This window comes from Phyllosticta capitalensis, assembly GCF_038381095.1.
Source record: "Phyllosticta capitalensis strain CBS 128856 chromosome Unknown BKA78scaffold_6, whole genome shotgun sequence".
Taxonomy (NCBI): Eukaryota; Fungi; Ascomycota; class Dothideomycetes; order Botryosphaeriales; family Phyllostictaceae; genus Phyllosticta; species Phyllosticta capitalensis.
This window is the reverse complement of record NW_027117444.1, coordinates 1,087,195-1,109,170: the sequence shown is the minus strand read 5'-3', so window position 1 is coordinate 1,109,170 and position 21,976 is coordinate 1,087,195. Positions and strand designations below refer to the sequence as shown.

General features: G+C 55.4%; 8 protein-coding genes across 8 annotated transcripts; 4 read left to right on the top strand and 4 right to left on the bottom strand.

Moving 5' to 3' along the window:
* Positions 1-367: 367 nt before the first annotated feature.
* On the top strand, positions 368-1,524 carry BKA78DRAFT_252552 (glutathione S-transferase; the record flags this gene model as incomplete). Its single annotated transcript, XM_066884745.1, has 3 exons — positions 368-411; positions 741-1,117; positions 1,169-1,524. The coding sequence occupies 3 exons, from the start codon at positions 368-370 to the stop codon at positions 1,522-1,524; spliced, it is 777 nt and encodes a 258-aa protein (XP_066743366.1).
* A 1,245-nt stretch (positions 1,525-2,769) lies between these two features.
* Positions 2,770-5,881, top strand: BKA78DRAFT_344368 (uncharacterized protein). The gene is made up of 2 exons (XM_066890452.1): positions 2,770-4,169; positions 4,309-5,881. Exons 1-2 carry the CDS (start codon positions 3,137-3,139, stop codon positions 5,625-5,627), a joined length of 2,352 nt encoding a protein of 783 aa, XP_066743365.1. The 5' UTR covers positions 2,770-3,136; the 3' UTR covers positions 5,628-5,881.
* A 1,289-nt stretch (positions 5,882-7,170) lies between these two features.
* On the bottom strand, positions 7,171-7,725 carry BKA78DRAFT_353595 (uncharacterized protein; the record flags this gene model as incomplete). Its single annotated transcript, XM_066891588.1, has 1 exon — positions 7,171-7,725. The coding sequence occupies one exon, from the start codon at positions 7,723-7,725 to the stop codon at positions 7,171-7,173; it is 555 nt and encodes a 184-aa protein (XP_066743364.1).
* A 799-nt stretch (positions 7,726-8,524) lies between these two features.
* On the bottom strand, positions 8,525-9,745 carry BKA78DRAFT_150218 (uncharacterized protein). Its single transcript, XM_066882928.1, has one exon. It carries the CDS (start codon positions 9,610-9,612, stop codon positions 8,794-8,796), a length of 819 nt encoding a protein of 272 aa, XP_066743363.1. The 5' UTR covers positions 9,613-9,745; the 3' UTR covers positions 8,525-8,793.
* Positions 9,746-10,206: 461 nt separating this feature from the next.
* BKA78DRAFT_353593 (uncharacterized protein) lies at positions 10,207-12,488 on the top strand (the record flags this gene model as incomplete). Its single annotated transcript, XM_066891587.1, has 3 exons — positions 10,207-10,584; positions 10,636-10,727; positions 10,790-12,488. The coding sequence occupies 3 exons, from the start codon at positions 10,207-10,209 to the stop codon at positions 12,486-12,488; spliced, it is 2,169 nt and encodes a 722-aa protein (XP_066743362.1).
* A 639-nt stretch (positions 12,489-13,127) lies between these two features.
* Positions 13,128-13,883, bottom strand: BKA78DRAFT_371419 (uncharacterized protein; the record flags this gene model as incomplete). The annotated part of the gene is made up of 1 exon (XM_066892706.1): positions 13,128-13,883. The coding sequence occupies exon 1, from the start codon at positions 13,593-13,595 to the stop codon at positions 13,128-13,130; it is 468 nt and encodes a 155-aa protein (XP_066743361.1). The 5' UTR covers positions 13,596-13,883.
* Positions 13,884-14,075: 192 nt separating this feature from the next.
* Positions 14,076-17,171, top strand: BKA78DRAFT_316619 (uncharacterized protein). The gene is made up of 2 exons (XM_066888632.1): positions 14,076-14,605; positions 14,653-17,171. The coding sequence occupies exons 1-2, from the start codon at positions 14,367-14,369 to the stop codon at positions 16,859-16,861; spliced, it is 2,448 nt and encodes an 815-aa protein (XP_066743360.1). The 5' UTR covers positions 14,076-14,366; the 3' UTR covers positions 16,862-17,171.
* A 2,030-nt stretch (positions 17,172-19,201) lies between these two features.
* On the bottom strand, positions 19,202-21,206 carry BKA78DRAFT_150193 (putative FRE ferric reductase-like transmembrane component). The gene has a single exon (XM_066882927.1). It carries the CDS (start codon positions 21,099-21,101, stop codon positions 19,263-19,265), a length of 1,839 nt encoding a protein of 612 aa, XP_066743359.1. The 5' UTR covers positions 21,102-21,206; the 3' UTR covers positions 19,202-19,262.
* Positions 21,207-21,976: the final 770 nt, after the last annotated feature.

Below are 21,976 nucleotides of genomic sequence, written 5' to 3'. Positions count from 1 at the left end.
AGACGATGAGGATAATCGATACAACCAAAGACTGATTTCTGTTGTTGCCAGCCGCGCCTCTCACGCCACCTATCCGATCATCCGCTCAAGGTCTGCTTTTCCGCCCTCCGTCCCATGTCTCAACCCCGCTCATTGGCGTCATGACTGGAATGCTTCGGCGCTATAAAGCCACTGGCATCAAACCCTTCTTTGACGCAGGTTTTGCTTCGTCTCGGCGATTCATGTGACGACCGCGTACATAGTCGTCTATTCCATCGCACCGGCTAACATCTGCATCGCTTTCACCCGTCGAAGATCTTCTGGAGACTCCTAGAAATACAATTCGAATAGCTATACCATTTGCTATCAAGAACTCTCGCGATTCATCATGGCGGCAGACAATCAGCAAGGCGCTAAGATTACCCTCCACTGGTGAGTTTCGTCGCTTTGTTGTCAGTCTAGTCTTTCTCCAAGCCCTAAATCAGCCTATTTTTACTCAGTCGTCAAGGGTGAATGGCTACATTGGAAGAGCTCGGGAAGTTCGGTTGCTAGCCGATTGAAGTTTCAGACCGCACAGGGGAAGTGCGCAGCAAGAGGAAAGAGTCGTCGCAGCTTTTGATCGGCGCTTCAGATTTCCGTTTCCAGTATTGCACTGTTTCCAGTGATTCTTGAAAGAAAAGAGATCCCGCTGTGCTGCTTGCCCAGCAATTCCAGTCACCTGATTGCTTCGCAAATGCAGATCATTGTTGACACATTCTCAGGCTGGACAAGTCGCGGTCACACCGTATCCTGTGGCTGCTTGAAGAGATGAAGCTCGACTACGAGCTCAAGGTGTACAATCGTACCAATGAAAAGCTCGCTCCCCCAGAGCTGAAAGGCGTTCACCCGCTCGGCAAGTCGCCTGTCGTAGGTGTTCAAGCCGCTGACGCAGAGAAACCAATCATTCTGGCCGAGAGTGCTGCAATCACCGAATACTTGACCGAGTACTTCGGGAAATGGCTGGTGCCAAAGAGGTACGAAGACGGGGAAGAAGGAAAGGTGGGCGCAGAGACAGAGGAGTGGCTCCGATACAGATTTTACATGCACTATGCCGAGGGCAGCATCATGCCTTTGCTGGTGGTGTCTTTGATCATGCACAGTACGTCATTCGTCGGAAAGTCCCGAGTGCAGCATACTGACTTGTCTTTAGCCATCAAGAATGCTCCCGTGCCATTCTTCATCAAGCCGATTACACGTACAATTGCAAGCAAAGTAGAGGAATCGTTCCTCGCTCCCAACTTCAAAACGCACTTTTCCTTCTTGGAAGATCAGCTTCGCTCCTCGCCAAATGGCGGCGACTACTTGTGTGGAAAAGACATCACAGCCGCCGACATTCTCATGAGCTTCCCGCTGGAAGGAGCTGAGCTGAAGGGGGTTTTGACCAAGGCAGCCTATCCCAAGACTTTTGCTTATTTGGAGAGGCTGCACCAACGAGACGCACACCAAAGAGCTGGGCAAAAGATCAAAGAAGTTACGGGCAAGGAGTACGACCCCAATATCTTCTAGAAAACGAAAGCGCTTGATTCTGCGGTAGCTCATGGAGGTTTCCGAGACCAAGATTTCGGGATCTAAATACTAAATATCAGGATTATTTGCGTGTCATTGGGCATCCAAATTTTGCGCTTCGATAACCTTTTCTCCTGCGCGGGTCTTCATAACTCTCTGCTGGCTGCACAGCCAGGGAATGTGCCGAAAGGCAGCAGCATCCAAGCCACTAACAACCAAGCACTCTCCTCGACCTGCAGAGCGTGAGCCATGGCAGTGCGAAGACAGTATGCAGTACGTGACCGAATACGGAATTGATAGCGACGGCTGTACAGTTCAATGCCTTCCGAAGCCTACTTGCACCAAAACAGAAGGGTTGTAGCGGACGAGGAACGCCACGCCCGCGGAGGGTGTTGGTCTAGTCCTTGGTTCTCCATGGACGGGGCCGATTGCCCCGTTTTCCCGTGTCTGACGCGCTTCGGGCGAGAAACTGGGCCGCATGTATCGAGACGGGGACGGACGAAAGGCGATCAAGGGGACAAGGCGGGAGCAACGGTTATGCTGCCGTTAGACGAGCGTGTTTCTCCCGGGACTGAGTGGTTACAGTCGTGGCGTATTAGCAAACGGAAGCCATGGGTCAAACGGGGCAGACAATTCAGTATCTAGCCAGATATCCTTCTGAGTTCCTGATTCCCTGAATCTTGACGCATGGGGAGCCATTACCCACACCTAGACCTCAAATTGCAGGCACAAAGAGCAATCGTAGTCGTCTGTGCCGCGACTTTTGCTCCTAAGCCTCCACGCCTCGAACCTTGACGCGAGCATGAGGGCACGTCGATCCCGAGTTTACCCCAACTGGAAACGCAATACCCAAACATGATTACGCTGCAGGCTCTCCAGGCCGAGGCGGGTTTGTCATCCAAAACTTGCATTTAGAAGTGATGACTCCGTCTCATGTTGACCAGGGCAACATTTGGAGACAAGAATCAAGATCAACACCATGGTCTCCGACAACATGCGGCGCCACGTCTGGCTACGCAAGCGGCTGCAGCCTTTCGGGTTCGGCATCGCTGGAACTGCGCGAATGATTGGGTAACCACCCCAAGTCCACCTTCACAAAATCGGACACAGCCGCAAGATGCGCGAGCGGCCCGTTGCTTCCAGAGTCTTGGACGGCAAGTGGCGATTACGGAGGAGGTGAGGTTGACGCCATTTCCAGGCAGACCCGGCGGAAGTGTCTTCTGACTTGACCCACCCGGTGCCGGTATGGAGTGGAAGAGCCTCACGATTGTAAATAAGAGCCTCGGCCTCGGCCCACAGGTTGATGGTCTGTATGTCAGCTTTTGCTTTCCTCAAGCACAGATATCCAAAGGTGCTGCCGATGTACCGGTGCCATCGAGCAGGAGAGCCATTTTGTTGTCGAAGTATCTTCCAACCTACGCCAAACTCTTGGGATTCTCGTCGAGCAACAGACGTGGGAGGGCCTACAATCATTCTTCAACGGACCTTTCAAGTTGGGTCATCAGTAACAGATCAAGAAATGCGCCGTCTGACGTGCGATATCCAGAAGGGACAGAGAAAAAGGTTCTTCCTGCATACAGGTCGTCAGCGTTGAACGGTCTGAGCAGCCGGGATGAGTGGCCGGCCGGGCCGCGGAGGGGGCCAGGGGCAGCGCCGAGGACGCCGAGCTCTCGCTGACCAAACACGGACAAATCCAATCCCAATTCCACCAGCCTTTGCTTCTCCCAACCCGCCGCCACTCGAACAGTCCAGCATTCATGGAGCGCATCAAGAGCAGAGAGGGCGTGTTGCGAGCGAACCGATTCTACAGGCTGGCTCTGCAATAACCACGCGCCCTGCCATTAGCGCCCCCGGTCCTGTCTCTGCGGCGTTTACACAGTCTCAGGCATCTTTTCAAACAACACCATCCCAGACCTCGCTCTCCCGGCCCGTCGAAGAGGCCGAGTTTTGGGACTTGGAACGCGCCATCGACTTCACCGACGTCGCCCGCTTCTACGAGCCCATTGGTGAGCTCGCGCGCGAACGGATTACAGAGGCGCAGGATTACAACATCCCACAGCCCGTTCGAGCCTCCACGACGCCTGGAATAGGACCTAGCCGCCTACCTACGGCTCCGGAACCATTGGGATTTCCTTTTCTGCTTGAGAGCTTGTCGTCTGTGTCAGAATTCACACCGCCAACGCCTCGCGCGCCAATCTCGCAGCAGGCGCGACGGACCAGCATGAAGAGGAAAGCCGGCTTCGAGTCGACCCCTGAGGAGGCGACAGCGCAAACGTTGCAGTTTCCTCCTGATCCGTCGATGCAAGCGCCGGCTGCCAAGCGCCCAGAAATTCAACGCTCATCCAAGTCACGTTCTTCCTCCTTGGTAGATGACCCAATCGTGACGGCAGCGCCGGCCTTGGCCCCTCAAGCATCTTCTGTCGCCACAGCATCGCCCGAGACTTCCGTAAGCCAGCCGAGCGGACAAGCCGCTGCTACCAGTGAACCCTCCGCGCCATCAGGAGAGCAACCGGGCCAGCAAAGGTCGAGAAAGATTGCTGAGCTTGGTGCGAATTATTCAGCCGTCTTGCCAGCTGGAAAAGTCTTTCCTGTGCAAATAGGCCCAGAGCTTTTCAGGCTCTCCGGAGCATCTATCTCCTCTGATGGTGAGTAAGCAACGTTCGAGGATTGGGGAAAAAATCATGACATGGACGTCACCTTTGATCACGCAACTGGTCATGATGTACCGCGGTCTCCACCAATTCTTTCCACTCTCTTTTGGAATTGCTGCTAAGGCTGCTAGAGCGCCCTCATATTTTTCGCACTTCTTCGCCGATCAACTTTACAATAACCCCTCGGCGAAAGCGGGTGATGTAAAGACTCTGTACATTGATCGTGACCCAAACACCTTCAGGGACATTGCTCTGCACCTTCAAGGGTACTACGTCAAGCCTCGAGATGGAGAGCATTTCGTCAGGCTTTTTGCCGATGCTCAGTTTTACAGCCTGCCTCGTTTGACGCAGCAGCTTTTCAAATCTGAAATCTTCATTCAGATTGGTGATCGTCATTTTCAGATACCCCGAGACGTTTTCTCATCACCTGGCGATTCACCAAACTTCTTTTCCTTGGGGTTTGCTCATTTCTTTACTACACCCTCCCAGGTTTTTCCTGGTCTCGACCGTCAAACGCTCCTCCGGCCCCCTTCGATTGCGCCTCCTGCGGTACCAAACAGATCAGGGGAAATCTTTGCGGACCTTCTCCGTCTACTCCAAGGATATCCGGTGCATGTTAGAGATGAAGACCATCGAGCCGATCTTCTAAGGGACGCCAAGTACTTTCACCTCAAGGGCCTCGAACAGAAGCTTCTGCCTTGCGAGATCAGCTTCAACCTCGCAAGAGAAAAACATGAAATATTGATGCGGCTCGAAGACATTCGGCAGTCGGGTGTTTCTTATCGCCCAGATCCCGCACCAAGCTCTTCAAGCTCTACCGGCAAATCAGCTGATGTTCCATCGCCGACTTCAGCCCCTCCCCGGAACGGATGGGTGAACTATGCCCGTCCTCACGCAGATGACTCGGTGCGCGAGCTCATTATTGAAGTATCCGGCGAGTCGATGCGTATGGACCCGCAGGCGATGCGAGCCACATTTTCCGGTCAAACCAAAGCACGCGTCACCTCGCTTTTCCAAGTCATTTCCAACAAAGTAGGTCTTCCCCTGAGCCTCTCTCTGGGACCCGTGGCAACGCAGACGGGAGGTCAACAGACACCCACCACCCCAGGTGGAAGCATTGAAAAAGTCAAGATCTCGGTCGGTGCAGATGCGTGGATTCTGCTCGACGGTGAGCGCGTCTTTTGCGACAAGCGCGACAGGGAGGGCGCGCCAATCAACCCACAAAGCTCGCTTCTACATCGACTGAAGCGAGCTAGAGAAAAAGACAGAGGCTGTGATGTGGACGAGAGCATGGGCGAGTGGATTGTGAGTCGAGGCCACTGGAGGTTGAGACTGCAGGTGCTCAAGCAAGATGAAGACGTGAGGGTAGAAGTTGTTCTCTGCGCAGTCAAGATCGAGGCCTTGTCTGGCGAGAGAGCACGGAATGGAAAAAGGGGTTTCTTTGCGGCATGAAAAAGGCAATAGACACGCTCATACACGACATGGCGTTGCAGCATTTTGGGCATGGTATGTTTTGGTTGTTGGAAGTCCTTTCCTCTCTGCTCCTCTTAGCGCATTGTCCTTTTACCTCGTCAGGTTTGGAAGCTCTAGAGTCTGTACACATTTTCAACGCTGAACCTTGTACATTTGCCAAAGTCGCCATATCATGTCATACAACTTTACGACATCTGTAAGCATAACGTTTGCGGAAAGTCAACCGCGAAGCCTTTACGAGCCGCTCCGGCAGAGTCATGGCTCGCAGAAGTCGTCCCATATCGTGCCCAATTAAGACCCAAGGATGAGGAAATTGAGCGTCTCGACGCCTCAAAGCAAGACTGCCATTGGCACAATAAGTAAAAAGCTTCGCGGATATAATGACCATTTTCCAGCCTGCACGACCCGCTTGCCGTTCCTCAAGCTTTGTGGGGAATACCCAGGGTGGTCGAGACGAATGTTGCATTCTTTCCACCTCCTCGCCATCAAGCTCATCTTCAGAAAGTCTGCTTGCTTCCGAGTTCAAAGCTTGGGGTGGTAGGGCCTGCCTTTTCCGGACTAGCTTCAAAGCTGCCCGCTTTGTCAGCAGCTGTCCCTCGGCTGTTTCCTGCCGCCACAACTTTTCCTCCGCGACGTTTTTTAAACAACAACTCTTCCATCAAGGGACGATGCCACCACCGCGCACCGCAACGACCGGCGGCTCAGCTGCAGCTTGACCATGTAGCACTGCACTGTCGTCGTGTCAACGCCTCGCACGCGCTGACGCCTCAACGTCTCCCTCGCCCAACTAATGACACCCAGCAGCTTCATCGCTTCAGGCTCACTCAAGCAAGGTACGCAAGTTTTCCTTCTCTTCTTACACACACCACACCTCATCACCGTGATGATACAACCTTTTTGCATAGTTCATCCGACAGGCAAACGCCGCTGGAGACAAACACTTCCATCTTTCGCTCCTATCTGATCGTCCTTGTTTTCTACGAGATTTTTCGCAGCGCGCTGGCTTGGGCTGTTGCTAACTGCTTGAAGATTTTTAGGTGTTTCGTATCGTTGGAATGGACGTACATGGGCTGGGCTGGTGGTGGATGGAAACCATGGCTGGGGACAAGAGTAGACCCGCGGGCAAGGCTTCTGGCATGCTGATGCGGCGTCGCGGCTTCGGCGTACAGGATGCTGCGTCGCAGCCACCGCAGGGAAACACTTTACGAATCGAGATGAATACTCGGAACAAATTTGCCTGGACATGTTGTGAGACCCAGGGAAACTATGTCGTGATAAGAGCATGGGATCGCCATCCTGCCCATCCAGTAAGCCCCTCCACCAATGGTCCTACACTTCCGGACTTGCAATCGTACTGGGAATTTGGGGCGACTGTCATTGCCAGCATACACCGGCGCGACATGCTTTTGTTTCATTTTCTGGTTCGATTTTGATACCGCGCAAAAAGAGCAGGAAGACTACAGGATCATCTATCGCTGTACAAAACAGCAAGTCTGGTGTTACACATCTCTCAAGCCTTCATCTACATAGTCGACTCCTCAGCTTCAACAGGCGCACCCACGACGTCCGTCTCCCACTCGGGTTCCGCCTCGGCTCCGGCCTCAGCCTCCGCATCCCTCTTCCACCCCAGCAAGACACCCTTCGCATTAGCTGCGCTGCACCTCCAGGAGCTGCCAATGTTGTTGAAGCCGTTGCGGGCCAAGTTGCCGGAGCCAGGATAGGTCAGGCTGATCTTGCGGCCCTGGCAGTTCCAGTGCTCGAACAGGTCGCAGTAGTAGCGGCGCGGCGGGCCCCACGACGACACCTGGTTGTTCCAGCCGGCCGGCATGTTGTTGCACAGCCCAAAGCGCTCCGGGTGGAAGGCGCAGGGCCCGTTCCAGAAGGGCCCTTTGCAGAAGTAGACGCCCAGCGGCGCGCCGCGGCGGTCGAGGTGCTCGGCCGTCAGGTTGGCGTAGTCGACGGGGACGAAGCTGGCGAGCTCGGCGATGTCGGTGGTTTGGGGAGTGGCGGCGGGAGCGGCGATGCTGGTGGCTGCCAGCGTGAGCGTGATGAAGGGGATGGGTCTGCTGAACAGCATGGTGATTTGGTTTGATTTTGGTTTGGGTAAAGATGGACTGGGGTCAGTTGGTTGACTTGTGGTGAGGTGGAGAGAAAGGAGGACCAAAGGAGCTCGCTCTGAGCGCGGCGGCGAGACGAATAAATACATGGAGCTGTACGGCGCCGCCTTCATCACCTGCCTCACTTTCCTCCTGCTCCAACGCATCTAGGCCTCTCCGGCTGTCCTACTTCTCTGCTCCTCCCATGTCAGATAACCAATCTCGAGCAAGCATCCGCGTGCCCACAAAGCTCGTCACGGGTCGTTTCTTTGACGCCGCCCCTTCATCCATTGTCCCCGTTGCCGCCGCGTGCTCGTTTGCTTGTCTGCTTGTTTGTCTATATCAACAATATCAGTCCTGATTAGGAAGTGGAGGACAATACTAACGGCGACCTGTGGACTTTGCTGAGCCACCACGCGACTAGACTCGAGTGTAGGTATGACTCGTCTCGACTTGACGGCCTCTGTGTTGCCACTGCCGTCGTGAGCTCTGGGATCTCAAACGTCGCCATGTTGCTCGGAGTCCGATCAAAAACAATGCCAAGCCAGTCCACCCTTCTCCTTCATATTCTCGGTGGCTCAGCCAACACCTCTGAAGACTGGAAACTTTGTGTCATTACCTCCACAGCTATCATGCCAGCCATTAGGTAGCCGAGAAGCAATGCATTTGCTCATGTATGCCTCTGGCAAAATTGAAGCATACCGCTTGCTAATGGAAGAGATTACAATTGTGACCACGGCACATGTCTCTGTTGATTGATAAGGTGTCTCACCCATCTTCTACGCAGAAGTGTTGGCTCCTATTGAGCAATGCTTCTGCTCTCGCATGGCCACACCTTTTCCCGACGTGAGCCAAGAGCCAATCAGTGAGGAACCACCCCAAGTCTCGAACAGGAGCGTTAACATACCAAATGCTTCGAATTCCTAGACTCCATAGATGTCCATTCAACCATGGTGCATGCAAAGTACGTTGCACACGGTGTCCATCGTGACCCATTACTGCTCCTTTCCTTTTACCCCCTGACTCAACGGCCTCTTTTCATTCGCTCTTCAGGGCTCCCTGTCGGCCCCAATCCCTCCATTGACAACGGTTCCTCCGTATCTCAACTTCGCCATTTTCCACGCTTCCCGAAAAACACTAGGCGGGGGGGGGGGGGGGGGGGAAACAAAGACGGCAGTGCCAGCTTCAACTCTCCCCGCCATTCCGGCTTCCTTTCCGCTTGCAGCGGGCGTGTTTGGTGTTGTGTTCAGCTCTCGCAACCCACCCCCCAAGCCCCGAACAAAGAAAGCTTGTTCGCAAATCATGTCCGCAAAGTGCAACAACAGCAGACATGTTCGTACTGGCCAAATGCGTTTTTCTTCGCTCGCGGCCGGCTTCAACAGACTTGTTTCTCGATTTTTTCTCTGGCAACTTCCAACCACAGCACAGCACGCGAAACAAGCCATATCCAGGACAACTAACCAATCAGCATTTCCCCCCTGACCACCATGTCCAATCCCAACAGCTTCGCGCCCATGTCCGACCGGAACGACGACAACATCTTCGAGCTCGCCTTTGACCAGTTCTTCGTCCTGTGCGTCCTCGTCGGTCTGGCTTCTTTCTTCGCATGCCTTTACAGTGTGCACACGCACCCCAACTTCTTCTGGTGGGACATCACTGCGCCGCTCGTTCTTGGCTGGGTACTTGTGAACTACTTCCCTCACCAGAGCTGGTCGGTCGGCCTGCTCGAGTTTGCGTACCTCGCCTACTGGTTCATCTACTACAACGCCGATTGAGCAAGGTGCCCGGCTTGTTCTTGATCCCGGACTTTCAGGTAGGTCTGACTTGTGTGAGGCGCCATCGGCCATGTTGTATTCCTCATGGACCATCACTAGGTGAAGGACCAGGTAGGTTTTTTCTTTGCATAGATCCACGGTGATTCGGAGAGAAGTAGGTCCAGAGACTTGCAGAAGTGCTTTTGCATTTTCCTATTTCCAGATTGGGATAAGAGTAGGCAAGTCCTGGACGTAGCATAACCTTCGCGTAGTATTCGCATAGCACAGCAATGGAGTTTTTTTTTTTTCCCCCCAGAGATTTGACGGAACGATGGCATTGACTTACCTGTCCATTTACATGTGTTGTGATATCCCTTGGCCTACTCAACGTGGGCGGCGGACATACGTGAACCATACAGCGACGAGCGCAGATAGCTCCGGAGAGGCGAGACACTGCAGACTCGAAGCAAACCAGATGGTGAGGCAGCAGCAGCAGCATCCCTCCGCACTTGCCCAAGTGGTGACTTACCAACCCGAGAAGTGACAAAGGACTTGGCGGGACTCACCGTCATGGCGACTCACCTTTTCCAAAGTTTTGCTGCTCGGTCAGCTCGTTCGTCCCCCTTTTGGCTCAACGCTTCTCTGATTCTTCCCTTTTCCCTTCTTCCAACCTGACGTCCATTTCCTGTGACGCCCGGGACGACCAATATGCCGCCCGACCTTTCAAAGGAGGCACTGCGCGAACGCGCATCATGGATCCGCGATGTGCTGGACCCGCAAATCGCGCGCGACGGCCCCGAAGTCATGTCGCCGGACGATGTGCTGACGCTGCACGAGCTGTTCCAGGCGCTGTTGGACGTGGAGCAACTCTCACTGCCGATACTGCGGTATTCCCGCATCCACATGGCGGTGATGGACGTATGCGGCAAGGCGACGAGGTGGCCGAAAAAGTTGGCCGAGGGTTGCGACCAAATTGTTGACGTCTGGACCGAGAGGTTCGGGAGGTTGGCAGAAGTGAGGCCGAGATTGTGCAGATCGGAGGGCAGGCTCGATGGCATTTGCACTGGCTTGGAGATGACGAGAGACGTAAGTGACGCCAATATTGCTGATCTGATCGAATGTGCTAACGAGCACAAGGCACTGGTTCGGTACTGGGCGGAAATGGATCCAGAAATCATGGATAAGAAGAGGGGCATGCAGCATGGTTCTCTCGACTTTAAGCCTGGAGAGTGAGTCTCCTGCGACGTTGCCACCGGCTTTGGGGGTTCAATCGACTGACTTGTGTCATCAGCTGGTGGATCAACGGCATGTTTGCCTTCCATGCCGGCATTATCGACCTGCAAAGTACCGGCGGTGGCATATGCGCCGATAAAAATGGTGCCTATGCGGTTGTCATGACTGGTTCTGACGAGATTTACGGCGAGACTCCAGAGAAGTTCAAGTATCGCTGTAGACCAGGCGACCCAGGGCGATTCCGCATCACGTCCGTCGTCGATTCCAGGTCGAGATCTACGATCCGAGTTTTGAGATCTCATACTCTGACCAGTCTCTGGTCCCCAAGCTGTGGCATCAGGTATGATGGCATCCACAGAGTTACTGGATGGACGATAAGACCTGGCGATCCGACTGCCAACGACGGCCACAACCTCATATGGGAGATTTCTTTCGAACGAGACATGACGCAAGACGAAGGGCAGGACTCGTTTGAACAAACACTGAAGCATCCTACGGCGGAAGAGGCGGACGATTACATGGAGTACAAGCGCATGCGCCGGGCGCTCAGAGATCAGCTGCAGACTGAGCTGTCGCAAGCCATGACTCCGAGTCAGCCAGTGCCAGATGCGCCGATATTCGAGATTACCCAAAGTCCGCCAACGTCGCCTATGGCGGAGCTTCCGACTAGATTGATTTTGCCGTCGCCGTCGGAAACGCCCAAGCCGTCCTCAGACAGTCCGCCGCGAAGGAAGTCGATCGCGCCGCCACCCTCGCCGGGACATGTGCCAAATGTAGGATATCGGACAGAGCGTGAACCTTCTACGGCTTCGCCGCGCACATTGACAGCCTCATCAGCTTTCCGAAAGTCGCTTTCTACAACCAATCCCAGGAAGAAATCCGACATGGCGACGTCAAGACTGAGAGCGGACAGCGGGGCAGGGCGTGGAAGTCCAACCAAGGTGGATCGAAGAAGCTCGAAGCAGAGCACCAAGGGACCTCGCAATTTTGCTCGTTCCATTTCGCGCCTGTTTGATGGTGCGGTCGATGAGATTCCAGAGTCTCCCTTTGGCTCAGCCATGGAAAAGCCGTCTTACTTTCCAATCACCAAATCACAACCAGAGGAAGATGGAGAAGGCAACAAGACTCCATTTTTACGCCAGCCTGAATGGGGCGATCCAACCCCTGAAACCCCAGGACCGGCCGAGAAGAGTCGCAGCAGAAAGCGGCGTGACCGGGCCGTCTACGAGGCACTCGAAAAGTCTGATTTTCCAGAGCCCAGCTTGTTCCTGGCGGCGCTCAACGAGGTCTGGGATGATTGCGAGGAACCCGAGTATCCGGACATGGTGTTGGAGGATGTGGATTCGAAGAGGAGGCTCAATTCGGACAGCTACTTGCTCCGCATTCCTCCCGGTGGCATCGATTTGTACAAATTCTTCACGCAGCAAGCCGGCGAAGATGAATTCTTCGGTCGACATTTGTCCACCAATTCAGAAGGCTCGGGACGAGTCAATTCGGAGTCTGAGCATAGCCACGAGATTGGCGGTGTGCTGCGGGACATGTCATTTGAGAAGCGGCGGCGTGTAAGCATTGCCAGTTGCATGAGTGACCGTAGCACTCGCAGCAGTGCCGGACTAGACATGGGAAGGATTACGGACGAGGCCCATTTCAACAAGGTCGCCATGAGGCCGGGAATTGTCAGGTTCGGAACGATGACAATGATGAAGAGGCAGAGCATCATGGAGAATGTGGACGAGGGGTCGGAGGTATCATTCTGAGGCGAGCCCCTACAGATTGTTGCGATTGGTTGTGAGGCGATTGTTCCTATTCGTACATGATGGAAGTTGGCTTGGCGATGATTGAATATTGCTGATGCAGCAAGCCTTGGTTGTGCATGTGCCGACTGATAAATTACGAGCTCCCCGCTGAACAAGTTCGGGGCACCCGTACTCAAAGATCGTCGAGTTGTTCTTGTCTCTCACACGAATTTGTCGTGCGTCCAGCTCAAGATCCCAAGATGGTGGCCAGGGACCGAGCGAGGCACGAGACGGACGGCTCTGGATGGGGTCCAGACTCCAGGTTTTGTCGACCAAAATAGACATTTCCGAGGAGATGGTGCTGTATCCTCGGTGTGTCCAGGGTTACGCATCCACAAACAAGGGCCCAGCGGGAACGGGATCCTTCGTCTGAGTGAGATGCAATGTGTATTGCGTGCAGATAGATCTAGTGGAGGGCACCTGACCGAATCGGAGAAAATGTCTCGGGTCCACGATCAGGTGCGGCTGCGGCGCTTCATCATGGCAAGCGACGCGCGGCGACGGTGGTTGAAAGGGATGCGTGGACGATGATGAAGAAGAAGGACAGGCGAAAATTTGGGTTGGATGGAGAATCCGCGGGTGACTAAGCGGCGAGCTTAGTCAGAGCTTCGTGGCTGGGGGCAGCTCCAAATGTGGGGGAGCACGGCAACACCAAGAGAAGAGCACCAAGGAAGCTGTCTGTGAACCTGCATAAGAGAATTGAATGTTTGGTGGATTCTTCTCCATTCGAATTCCAGCTCTCATTGCACCACGTCTCCAACCGCTGGGTCTCGGTCGCGGAATGCAGGCAGAAACAGACGCATCGTCACTTGTTATGCGAAGCGAGGACGCCGAGCACACGTGTCTTTGAATTGGTTTAGACGTTGGACCGACGGTTCCTGACCACACGACCGGGTACCGTCGATCAACCTTATCACCCTGGCCAATGACAGCCATGGCGCTTGCGACGAGTAGAGTAGCTTTGTCGCATGTCGAGTTTTGCTGAGAGACGACAGATGTATCTTGAATATTCCAGCCTGAGCTGGCAGGTGGGTGCCGAGTGGATATTGGTGCCTGTGCCAGGTGCATGGCGGTAGTGTGGTGCTGTCGGACTTTTGGGTGGGGAAGCAGACCTGCGCTGCTGGCCAAGAGCGAGTCAGCCCGGCTTCATTCTACCCCGAAACATGACGTAGTCGCAGGTGTTGAAGCATTCGGATGCTGGCGGTTCTTGCAATCTCGACGTTTCAATTTTGTTTCTGCCGGCGTTTATTCACTGGCGGTCGAAGCATCAACGGCGTCTAGATGGACTGTCGACGGTCGCTGGGTGAGGAGAGGAGCGAATGGCAGCTGCGCGTCATCCGGAATCCCAGCCTCATGTCGACGACCGCAAACAGCTCTCAAGAAGAACCAGTAGGCCTAACGCTCTAGCGCCGTCGCCATGCAAATGCCTTGACAGAGGGTTTCAGGCTGCTCCATTGGCCCAAAAACCCTCGCTAGTGCCTGCCCATGGTCTCCCTCCAGCCTCCCGCTTTACCGCAGCCACATATACATGCTGGTACCCACCACCACTACCATCACCACCTCCCAATTTGCTCTCCCCCATTTCTGCCTCAATTCTGGGCCTCTGACCGCTCCTTCGCTTGACACACTTCCTGTCGATTCAGTCTATGACGCCCGCTAAGCCCTCCGCCTCCACGGCCTCCACATAGGCCTCGTTGCACTGCGCCGTCAGCTTCGCCCATGCCCTCACAGCCCGCTCGCTGCCTCTAATTTCTGCTGCTGCTCCGGATCTAGCAGCTCTTCCCCGCCCGCCGCTACAATTGTGAACATTGGGCCCTTCTCCACCTATTCACTTACAAAATGGCCACCAGACTGGCCAAGTTGACCGCCATGACAAACACTCCTCACACCAATGGCATATACTCCGACATGTCGGTCGATGGCCCCGAGATTGGCACCTTGGTCGTCGTCGTCGACCGCGCAAAGAACCTGCCAAACCGCAAGACCATGGGTAAGCAAGATCCATACTGCGCAGCTAGGCTGGGCAAGGAAGCAAAAAAGACCGAGACCGACAAGAGAGGAGGCCAGACTCCAAAATGGTACGTCTCGTCTGCCGCCCACCCTTTTCGTTTCTAACTGCAACCAGGGACCAGGAGCTGCGCTTCACCGTCCGCGAGTCACCAGACTACTACACCATGAAGGTGTCCGTCTTCAACGACGACAAAAAGACAGAGTTGATTGGCGAAACCTTCATCAGACTGTTCGACGTCATTGTTCCAAAGGGCGGACAGAGCGACACCTGGCACAGCCTCCAGTGCAAGGGAAAATATGCCGGCGAGATCCGGTTGGAGCTTACCTACTACGATACTCGCCCGCCGACTGAAGCTGCACCGGTTGCAGAGCCAAAACAAGAATATGCACCTGTCAAGAGACGCCCGCTGCCAAAGAACCCTGCCGCTCCGCCCGAGTCGCCAATCATGGCTGGCGAAATTCCTCCACCAACAAAAGGTCCTCGAAGCCATCACTCACTGCGACACAGCCCGCCCAAAGAGAATGGCTCAGCGCTGCCGTTTTCGCCCGCAGATTTCGACGTCTACCATCAGTATCCGGTCCAGCCGGTTGCACAGCCCCCGCAGAATGCTCACCACGCCAGGCCGCAATCCATCGTCCTGCAAAACTCTCGCCCCATGCACGACCTGCGCGCTAGGCCGCAAAGCTACATTGAGCTGCCACACGCTCACTCCGCCCCCAATGTCCCTACTCAAGAACACATGCCCGATGTCTTTTACGATAGAGAGACACAGTATCCTCCAGACCCCAGAGATCCTTATCCCCCGAGACAAGAGTTGGCACTTCGAGACCCAGGACAACAACCTGGCCAGAATGGAAACTACTCGTACGGTGCCGCTTGGCGGATGCCGAGAAGTGCTATGCAGCCTACAGTTGAGGACGAGGTTGAAGTAGCTCCGCCCCCTCCACCAGCGCATCGAAGGACTCCTCCAAATGCGTTGGTCCAACAAGCCCCCAGATACCCAGTCGACATGGCCCCAGCACCATTGAATGTCAGTCAAGGAAGACGGTATAGCCATGTCACTCCCGGACAGTCTCCACAATCTGGAAATACTCCCGAATTCCCACCACCTCTGACACCGGCGACTGGCTCTCCTGAGCATCGAACACCTCTCCATCACAGATATAGCATGGGTGCATATTCTCCGAATAGCTATCATACTCCTCCCCGGCAGCCGCAGCAGCTCGAGTACCACACACCGCCGAGCCACGGCGGCCCCGGTCGTCCTTCTCCCCTGGTTCACTCCGAATCAGCTCCAGCAGCACCTGAGCAGCACTACTACCAGCAGCTGGTACCCCGTGATCCGAACTCATTCCATGGCCAGCGGCCTGTGAGTCCCGGAGCAAGCCCAATAGACGGACGACAGCCAAGAATGATGGGCTGCAATCCACCAAACCGCAAGTCAGTGTCGCCACGGCCGCCTCCAAACGAAGGGCCTGCCAACTCGATGGTTCCCTACGGCCCGGACAGCTTCAATACGTACAACCCGCGCACTAGCCCAGCTCCCAGCTCCCGGCCAGGCGATGGCCAGCAATCACGCGACATGGACCTGCACGCCCGCGACGAGAATGGCAACATTATCACGCAGGACGGCCGCAAAGTCGACCCCTCGGACCATCTTCCCGTCGACTCTTGGGCGCCCGAGCCCGAGCCAAAGGGCAAGGACCGCAACAAGCACGCGACGCCGACGCGGCCGCGAGACCGGCTTAACGGTGCCCGGGAATTGCATTCTGGCGGCGGCCCAGGTCGTGGAAACGACCGCGCAATCCGGGATGCGGTTGATACGCAGTTTGGCCGCAGTCCTGGCGGGCACAACGGACACAGTCCTGCCCTGGACGCATCCCCTACGCCAGGCGCCCACGGACATTCTAGCAACAACATGATCGTGACGGCACCGCGGCGCCTGCAGAAGCGCAGCACCGCACCAATGCCTCTGCGGGAGCGCGAAAACATCAACACGCATGTGCCGCCAGCATCTTACCACCACTCGCCACACGCGCAGCAGCAGCAGCACTACTCGCCGCACTCGCCCTCGTCCCACTACTCGCCTCAGCACCACCCTTCGCCTCACCAGTTCCCGCCGCATCACCACCATCCGCAGCAGAACCAGAACCACTACTACAGCGGAGGCCACGCCGCTCCGCCCATTCCCGCCAAGATCCCAATCAACCACCAGGACGGCATGGGAGCGGATGATCTGGCGGCGTTGAGCCACGAGTTGAAGGGCATCGACATCGGGTCGGCGCCGAGTAGTACACGGAGGAGGTGGTTGAGGAGGGGGTGAGGGTGAGCGGGGAGGAGTAAAGCCGAAGGGAGTGGTTTTGAGATGGGCGTTTTTGGATGGATGAATGAAAAGAGTGGGAGCGGATGTGTGGAGCATTGGGCGCATGGAGCGGTCGGCATGTAATTGGTTCCCTTTCTTTTCGGATTTTGGATGGGACGGGATGGGTTGGGTTTGGGATATGGATGAGTGGATGCATGTACGATGACACGAGTCTATTTTCCTGAGGAAGCTGCTGGTGGTGGTGGTGGTGGTGGCGACGATGAGAGAAAAATAGGGGAGCGGATCAAGATAGACAATTGCATACACGCACGACGAGACGATTTGAGAGGACATTTGAGATGGTATGAGCACGCAAAGAAATGACGAGTCTGATGAAGTCAAGACGGACTTGCATCCTGGGATGAATTAGACGGACCCTCTCTCTCTCCCTATCTTCCTCCTCCTGCTGCCTACCTTACCTGACCTTCCTTACACCATACGCGGCTCGCTCGGTACTGTACCTATCTATGTAGCTATCTACATACCAACCATCTAACTACATACGAAAAACACGTCTTTCCCTTCATCAAGGTCCAAGTGCACACCCGTCTGCTATATGAAGCTGATGAAACGGGGAGAAGGAAGAAGAGGCGAGAAAGAAGTAGAAGACAGACGACTCCACTACCCTCTGACCAAAATCTTTCCTTCTGGCTTTGTCCCATATCCCACTCCTCTCCTCCCCGTAGAAATTCGCTTCCGCTCCACCCGACGCCATTGCCTGCCTGGGCCCTTTCTCGCGCTTCCATGACAGGGGCCCGACTCGACTCGATCCATTCCACAGCCAGCCAGCGATACACACACGCCCTCCCTCCCTCCATGCTCCATCATCAGCTAGCTCTTCTCAACCCGTCTGCACCACACAAGACCAGGCAGCCCGCACGCAAGACGTGTAAACGCCACCACGCTGTCTTGATACAACAACTAGCACGGCATCTTTTCAGCCAGCCAGCCAGCCAGCCAGACGTGTGAGAGTCGCACCATCCACTCTCTCCATCGCGTCAGTAGAGACGTCACTCATTTTCGCCATTGGCCCTGCCTGCTGCTACCCGACTCCCACGGCATCATCCCTGTAGTCGGCTGCTCTGCTCTGCTCTGCTCTGCTCTACTCTGCTCTGCTCTGAATCCGTCCGCGTTCCCTCTCTGCATCCGCTCAACAGGGATGATGAAGGCTGCAGCACAACAAGCCATCAAGAGCAAATCAAGAGTCCCCAGGAAAAACCTCTCCTCTCCTCTCCATACCGGCCAGCCACCATCGGGTCGTTGTCGTTGCCCGGTCTGTTTGTTGGCGAGTAGTGCTCGTTGCTGCCCATGGTTCGCTGTCTGTCTGACCTGACTGGATGGAATGAGCGGAATTCAACTTCAAGATGGCGGAGGAGTAGCATGGTGGAGTGTAGGCGGAGAGAATGCAATGCGAGGGAGAGGAAGAGGAAAGGTTGAGCTGAGTCTACATCGACGACCATCAAATCAATTGATTTGTATTTCTGCCCAAGTGTGGCACTTTTCGATCCTGCAAGGTAGAGAGGCTGAGAGAAAAGGGAATGGGAAGAGGGAAAGAGCGGATGGATCGAGAAGAAGCACTGCAGGGGATGAAGGAAAGCGACAGACACACCGTGCTTTGAGCATGTTTTCCAAAGTTTCTGGCCTGAGCAGGTGCTAGTCTGATGATCATGGGGCAGGAATGATAGTTGTCTGTGATGATGGCTGGGAGGTGTTGGTGGACATCACAAGACAAAAAACCTCAGTGATTCATCAAGTCTCTCTTTTTGTGTGCAAGATGCCTATCTGCAAGCCCTTATGCTTGCCTAGTATCTGTCTGTACAATCGGACGGTAGCTCGCTCGCTCTCCTACCCATCCATGCAACTGTCTTCCTCCTCCAAATCATGTCCACGTCCTCTTCGGTCAGGGCAGCTGGCAGCAGTCTCGACGAGTTAAACCTCCACACATGCCACTGTTGCTGCGTGCATGCCCTCTCGATGCAATCAAATCTCGCTCCCTTTCAAAGCGACGGAAAAAGGAAGAGCCTAATGAGAAGGAAAAAAGAGCAAAGAGAAGGAAAAAGGGGTGTAAGAAGTTGTAAAAGAGGTGCCCTCGCATCTACGGTCGTCAGGTTTGCAAATGGTAAACCAAAAAAGAACAGAGAAAAGCGCTGTTGTGGGTGGTGGCTGGGTGGGTGGCATGCGAATGCTTCGTGTTCTTTGTGTGATGCAAGTGCTATGCAGAAGATGCGGATGCAATGCTGATGCAAGCAGAAAAGAAAGAAAACGACAATGGCTCTCAAATGCATGCTGGGTAAAGAGGAATTGCTGTGCAGCGCCGCCCCAAATGGTTTCAGTAGAAGAAGAAAAGTCGAATACACGCTTTCTAGTACGTAAAAGCCTCCTCGATGTAATCGATGCTGCCTTCGTCAACGCGCTTGCGGACCGCCTCGCGGACGCCGTCGGAAAAGGCGCCAGCTCCGCAGACCGTGACGGCGACGGCGCCTGTGCGCTCCTCGATCTCGCGGTCGACGATTGTTTGCACGTCGCAGCGGCCGGGGAACATTTGCACCGATCCGCTGCTGCTGTTGATCTCGGCGTGATTGCGCGGGCGCGTGATGAAGAGGAGGATGCGCAGGCACTCGCGACGGCCCGGCATCCGCAAGATCTCGTCCATCCACGGCCGCACCCATTCCAGGCACTCGGTTGACGGTATTGTCCACACGAGTACAACCTTGCGCGCTGCCACCGAACCTGCGCTGTATCCGGCGACAAGGTGCCGCACGAATGACGTTTGGTGCGTAATGCCCACACCGGCTGCGAAGAGGATCACTGTGCCGTAGCTGTCGAGCGACTCGTGGCCGCCGTAAGGTCCCTCGATCATGCCCATGGTCGTCAGAATGCCGTTGGGCTGCTTGCAGGCGCGGTCGTACATGGAGCGCGTAAAGCCCTCACGAGCACGGCACACGAGGCCGATGCTGCGCATGGGAAGATGCGGGCGCGTCAGGTCAGTGTCGTTGGAGCGCTCAGTAGTCGGCAGACCGAGCTTCTCGTCCTCAAAGTTGACTTGGGCGGCAGACGGGGTTGCCCAGGCGACAGAAAAAGGGTGCGAGGACCAACCGCCAATCGAGGGAACGTAAAGGTGGACGTGGCTGCCCGGGCGATGGTACCAGGGACGTACCAGGTCGATGGTGACGCGTACCGCCTCGCTGGGCATGGCCTCAATAGTGACCTTGGACAGGCCGCGCACCGAGACGTTGTAGCGCACGAGCTTCCAGGTGCGGAAGATCCACTCGCAGATCCAGAGCGAGAAGGCAAGCTTGACCCAGGGGAGCTGCGGCAGCGAGTGCAAGTCGATGTGCATGTAGAGACCAACAATGGCGCAAACGACCATGAGACGGTGCAGGTTGAGGAATGTCTCGTAAAAAGCGTGACGGATGGGCGACCAGGCTTGCACTCCGAGAACTGTGAAAGCAACGGTGCCAACGATGCCCCATTGGTACGAGGGCGTCGTGCCGAGCAGCTCCTTGACGCCGTCCCACTTGGTGCCAGAGTTGTACGTGTTGATCAACCAGCACAGGGTGTGGACGATGGACTCGACAATGACGATGCGGGCGGCCCAGCGGTGGAGGAGGTTGAAGGTGTCGTAGCTCACGTGCAGCATCCAGATCAACGGGTTGTTGCGAAGAGCAAAGAGGATGGTGGGGATGAGGTTGAGGGCGGCCAGCGTTCCGGAGCGACCTCTGAGGGCGGCGGCGACGGACTCCGAGTTTGCTCTACCCCATGGCAAGGCCAGGCAGTAGGCGACATTACTGAAGGAGTAGACGAGCAGCAGCACCAGGTGGAATCTTGAAGGCAGAGTGCCGAAGCCAATGCTGCCAATCCTGATCTCGTCATTCTTCTTCTTTTGCAAGATGGGCGCGTAGATGAAGTGCTTCTTCAGCCACGGTACGACCTGGGTCTGGTTGTGTCTCCAGTAGGCTTGCTTGTGCGTCGTTCCCATGGCCGAGACATGTCGGATGTGGTTGTTGTACATGCGCGCGAAGCGGACCAGTAATGTCAGGGCAATGATGCCACCAAAGGTGACGAGCAGCACGTCGGTCCATAGGAAGTTGCCGGTTTGGTCGACGCCGGAAAGGCCGCTGGCGAAACGAAAGGGATCCGAGGCTCGCTTTGAAAGACCGGAGAGGCTCCACCGGGGAGAATTTTGAGGGTGGGAGTCCATCACGCCGGGCGATGGATGTTTTGAGAGGGTCCAGGAGTCCGGGATACGAAGGCTCAGTCGCGTCCGGGCGATTGGGTGGATTGATCCTGGATTGTCCAAATATGGTAGGCGCGCCTGGCACCTGTCAAAGGAGTGTGGGATGTCCTGGCGAGGACGTGTTTATGGAATGCAGAGTGAATATTCGGTGGCTGAGGTATCTTTGTCTACTGTCTACAATGCCATTGTCCAGAGGTTGTCAATGAGCCGGGGGGGATGAACAAAGAATCGGCGGGTCGGCGAGGTAATGGGAGCGTCCTTGTTGGGCGAGGCGAATGACGACTTGAGAGTCCGGCGGGAGGGAGGATTGGGATCGACGGTGATGGGTTCAGTAGTGAGGAGGAGGGCTGAGGGCCGGAAGTGGTTGGCGAGTCGGGGAGGTATGTGGGCACGACGCCGGCGCGTGGAGGACGGGGATGTGGAAGAGAAAACAAGAGGTGAAATCAGGCGGCGAGCTGAGGCTGTGCCAAAACGAGCGTGGGTGCGAAGTGAAGACACAAAGTAGAAAATTGAAGAAGGGGGCCTGTCGATGGAAAGGAGGACATGGAGGAGTATATGGGCGCATCGTCCGGCGCGTGCATTAGGAGCAAGCGCCCAAGGCCAATCAGCCATATTTTGGCGCCACGAGGCACAGGGCACTTTGGTCCTGCATACCCTGTCGTACGACTGGCTGTGCTCACGCCATGTTGGATACCCGCGCTGGTGGTGGTGGTGAGCGGCGTTTGTTGTTTCACCCTGTCCGGCCATGCGGGAAGCGATACGCTACATGGGCGGCGATGCTGGCTACCCCGGCCCAGACAATGAGCTTGGCCTCTACCTTAATTGAGGTCCAGCAAAGT

What these genes read in the sequence shown, in the direction of transcription:
- BKA78DRAFT_344368 (XM_066890452.1), top strand. Translation starts at nt 3,137, where the DNA reads ATGAGTGGCCGGCCGGGCCGCGGAGGGGGCCAGGGGCAGCGCCGAGGA. An exon ending in AGCATCTATCTCCTCTGATG is followed by an intron (nt 4,170 to 4,308) that starts GTGAGTAAGCAA and finishes AGGCTGCTAGAG; the next exon opens with CGCCCTCATATTTTTCGCAC.
- BKA78DRAFT_150218 (XM_066882928.1), bottom strand. Translation starts at nt 9,612, where the DNA reads ATGGTCCATGAGGAATACAACATGGCCGATGGCGCCTCACACAAGTCA.
- BKA78DRAFT_316619 (XM_066888632.1), top strand. Translation starts at nt 14,367, where the DNA reads ATGGCCACCAGACTGGCCAAGTTGACCGCCATGACAAACACTCCTCAC. An exon ending in GGAGGCCAGACTCCAAAATG is followed by an intron (nt 14,606 to 14,652) that starts GTACGTCTCGTC and finishes AACTGCAACCAG; the next exon opens with GGACCAGGAGCTGCGCTTCA.
- BKA78DRAFT_150193 (XM_066882927.1), bottom strand. Translation starts at nt 21,101, where the DNA reads ATGGACTCCCACCCTCAAAATTCTCCCCGGTGGAGCCTCTCCGGTCTT.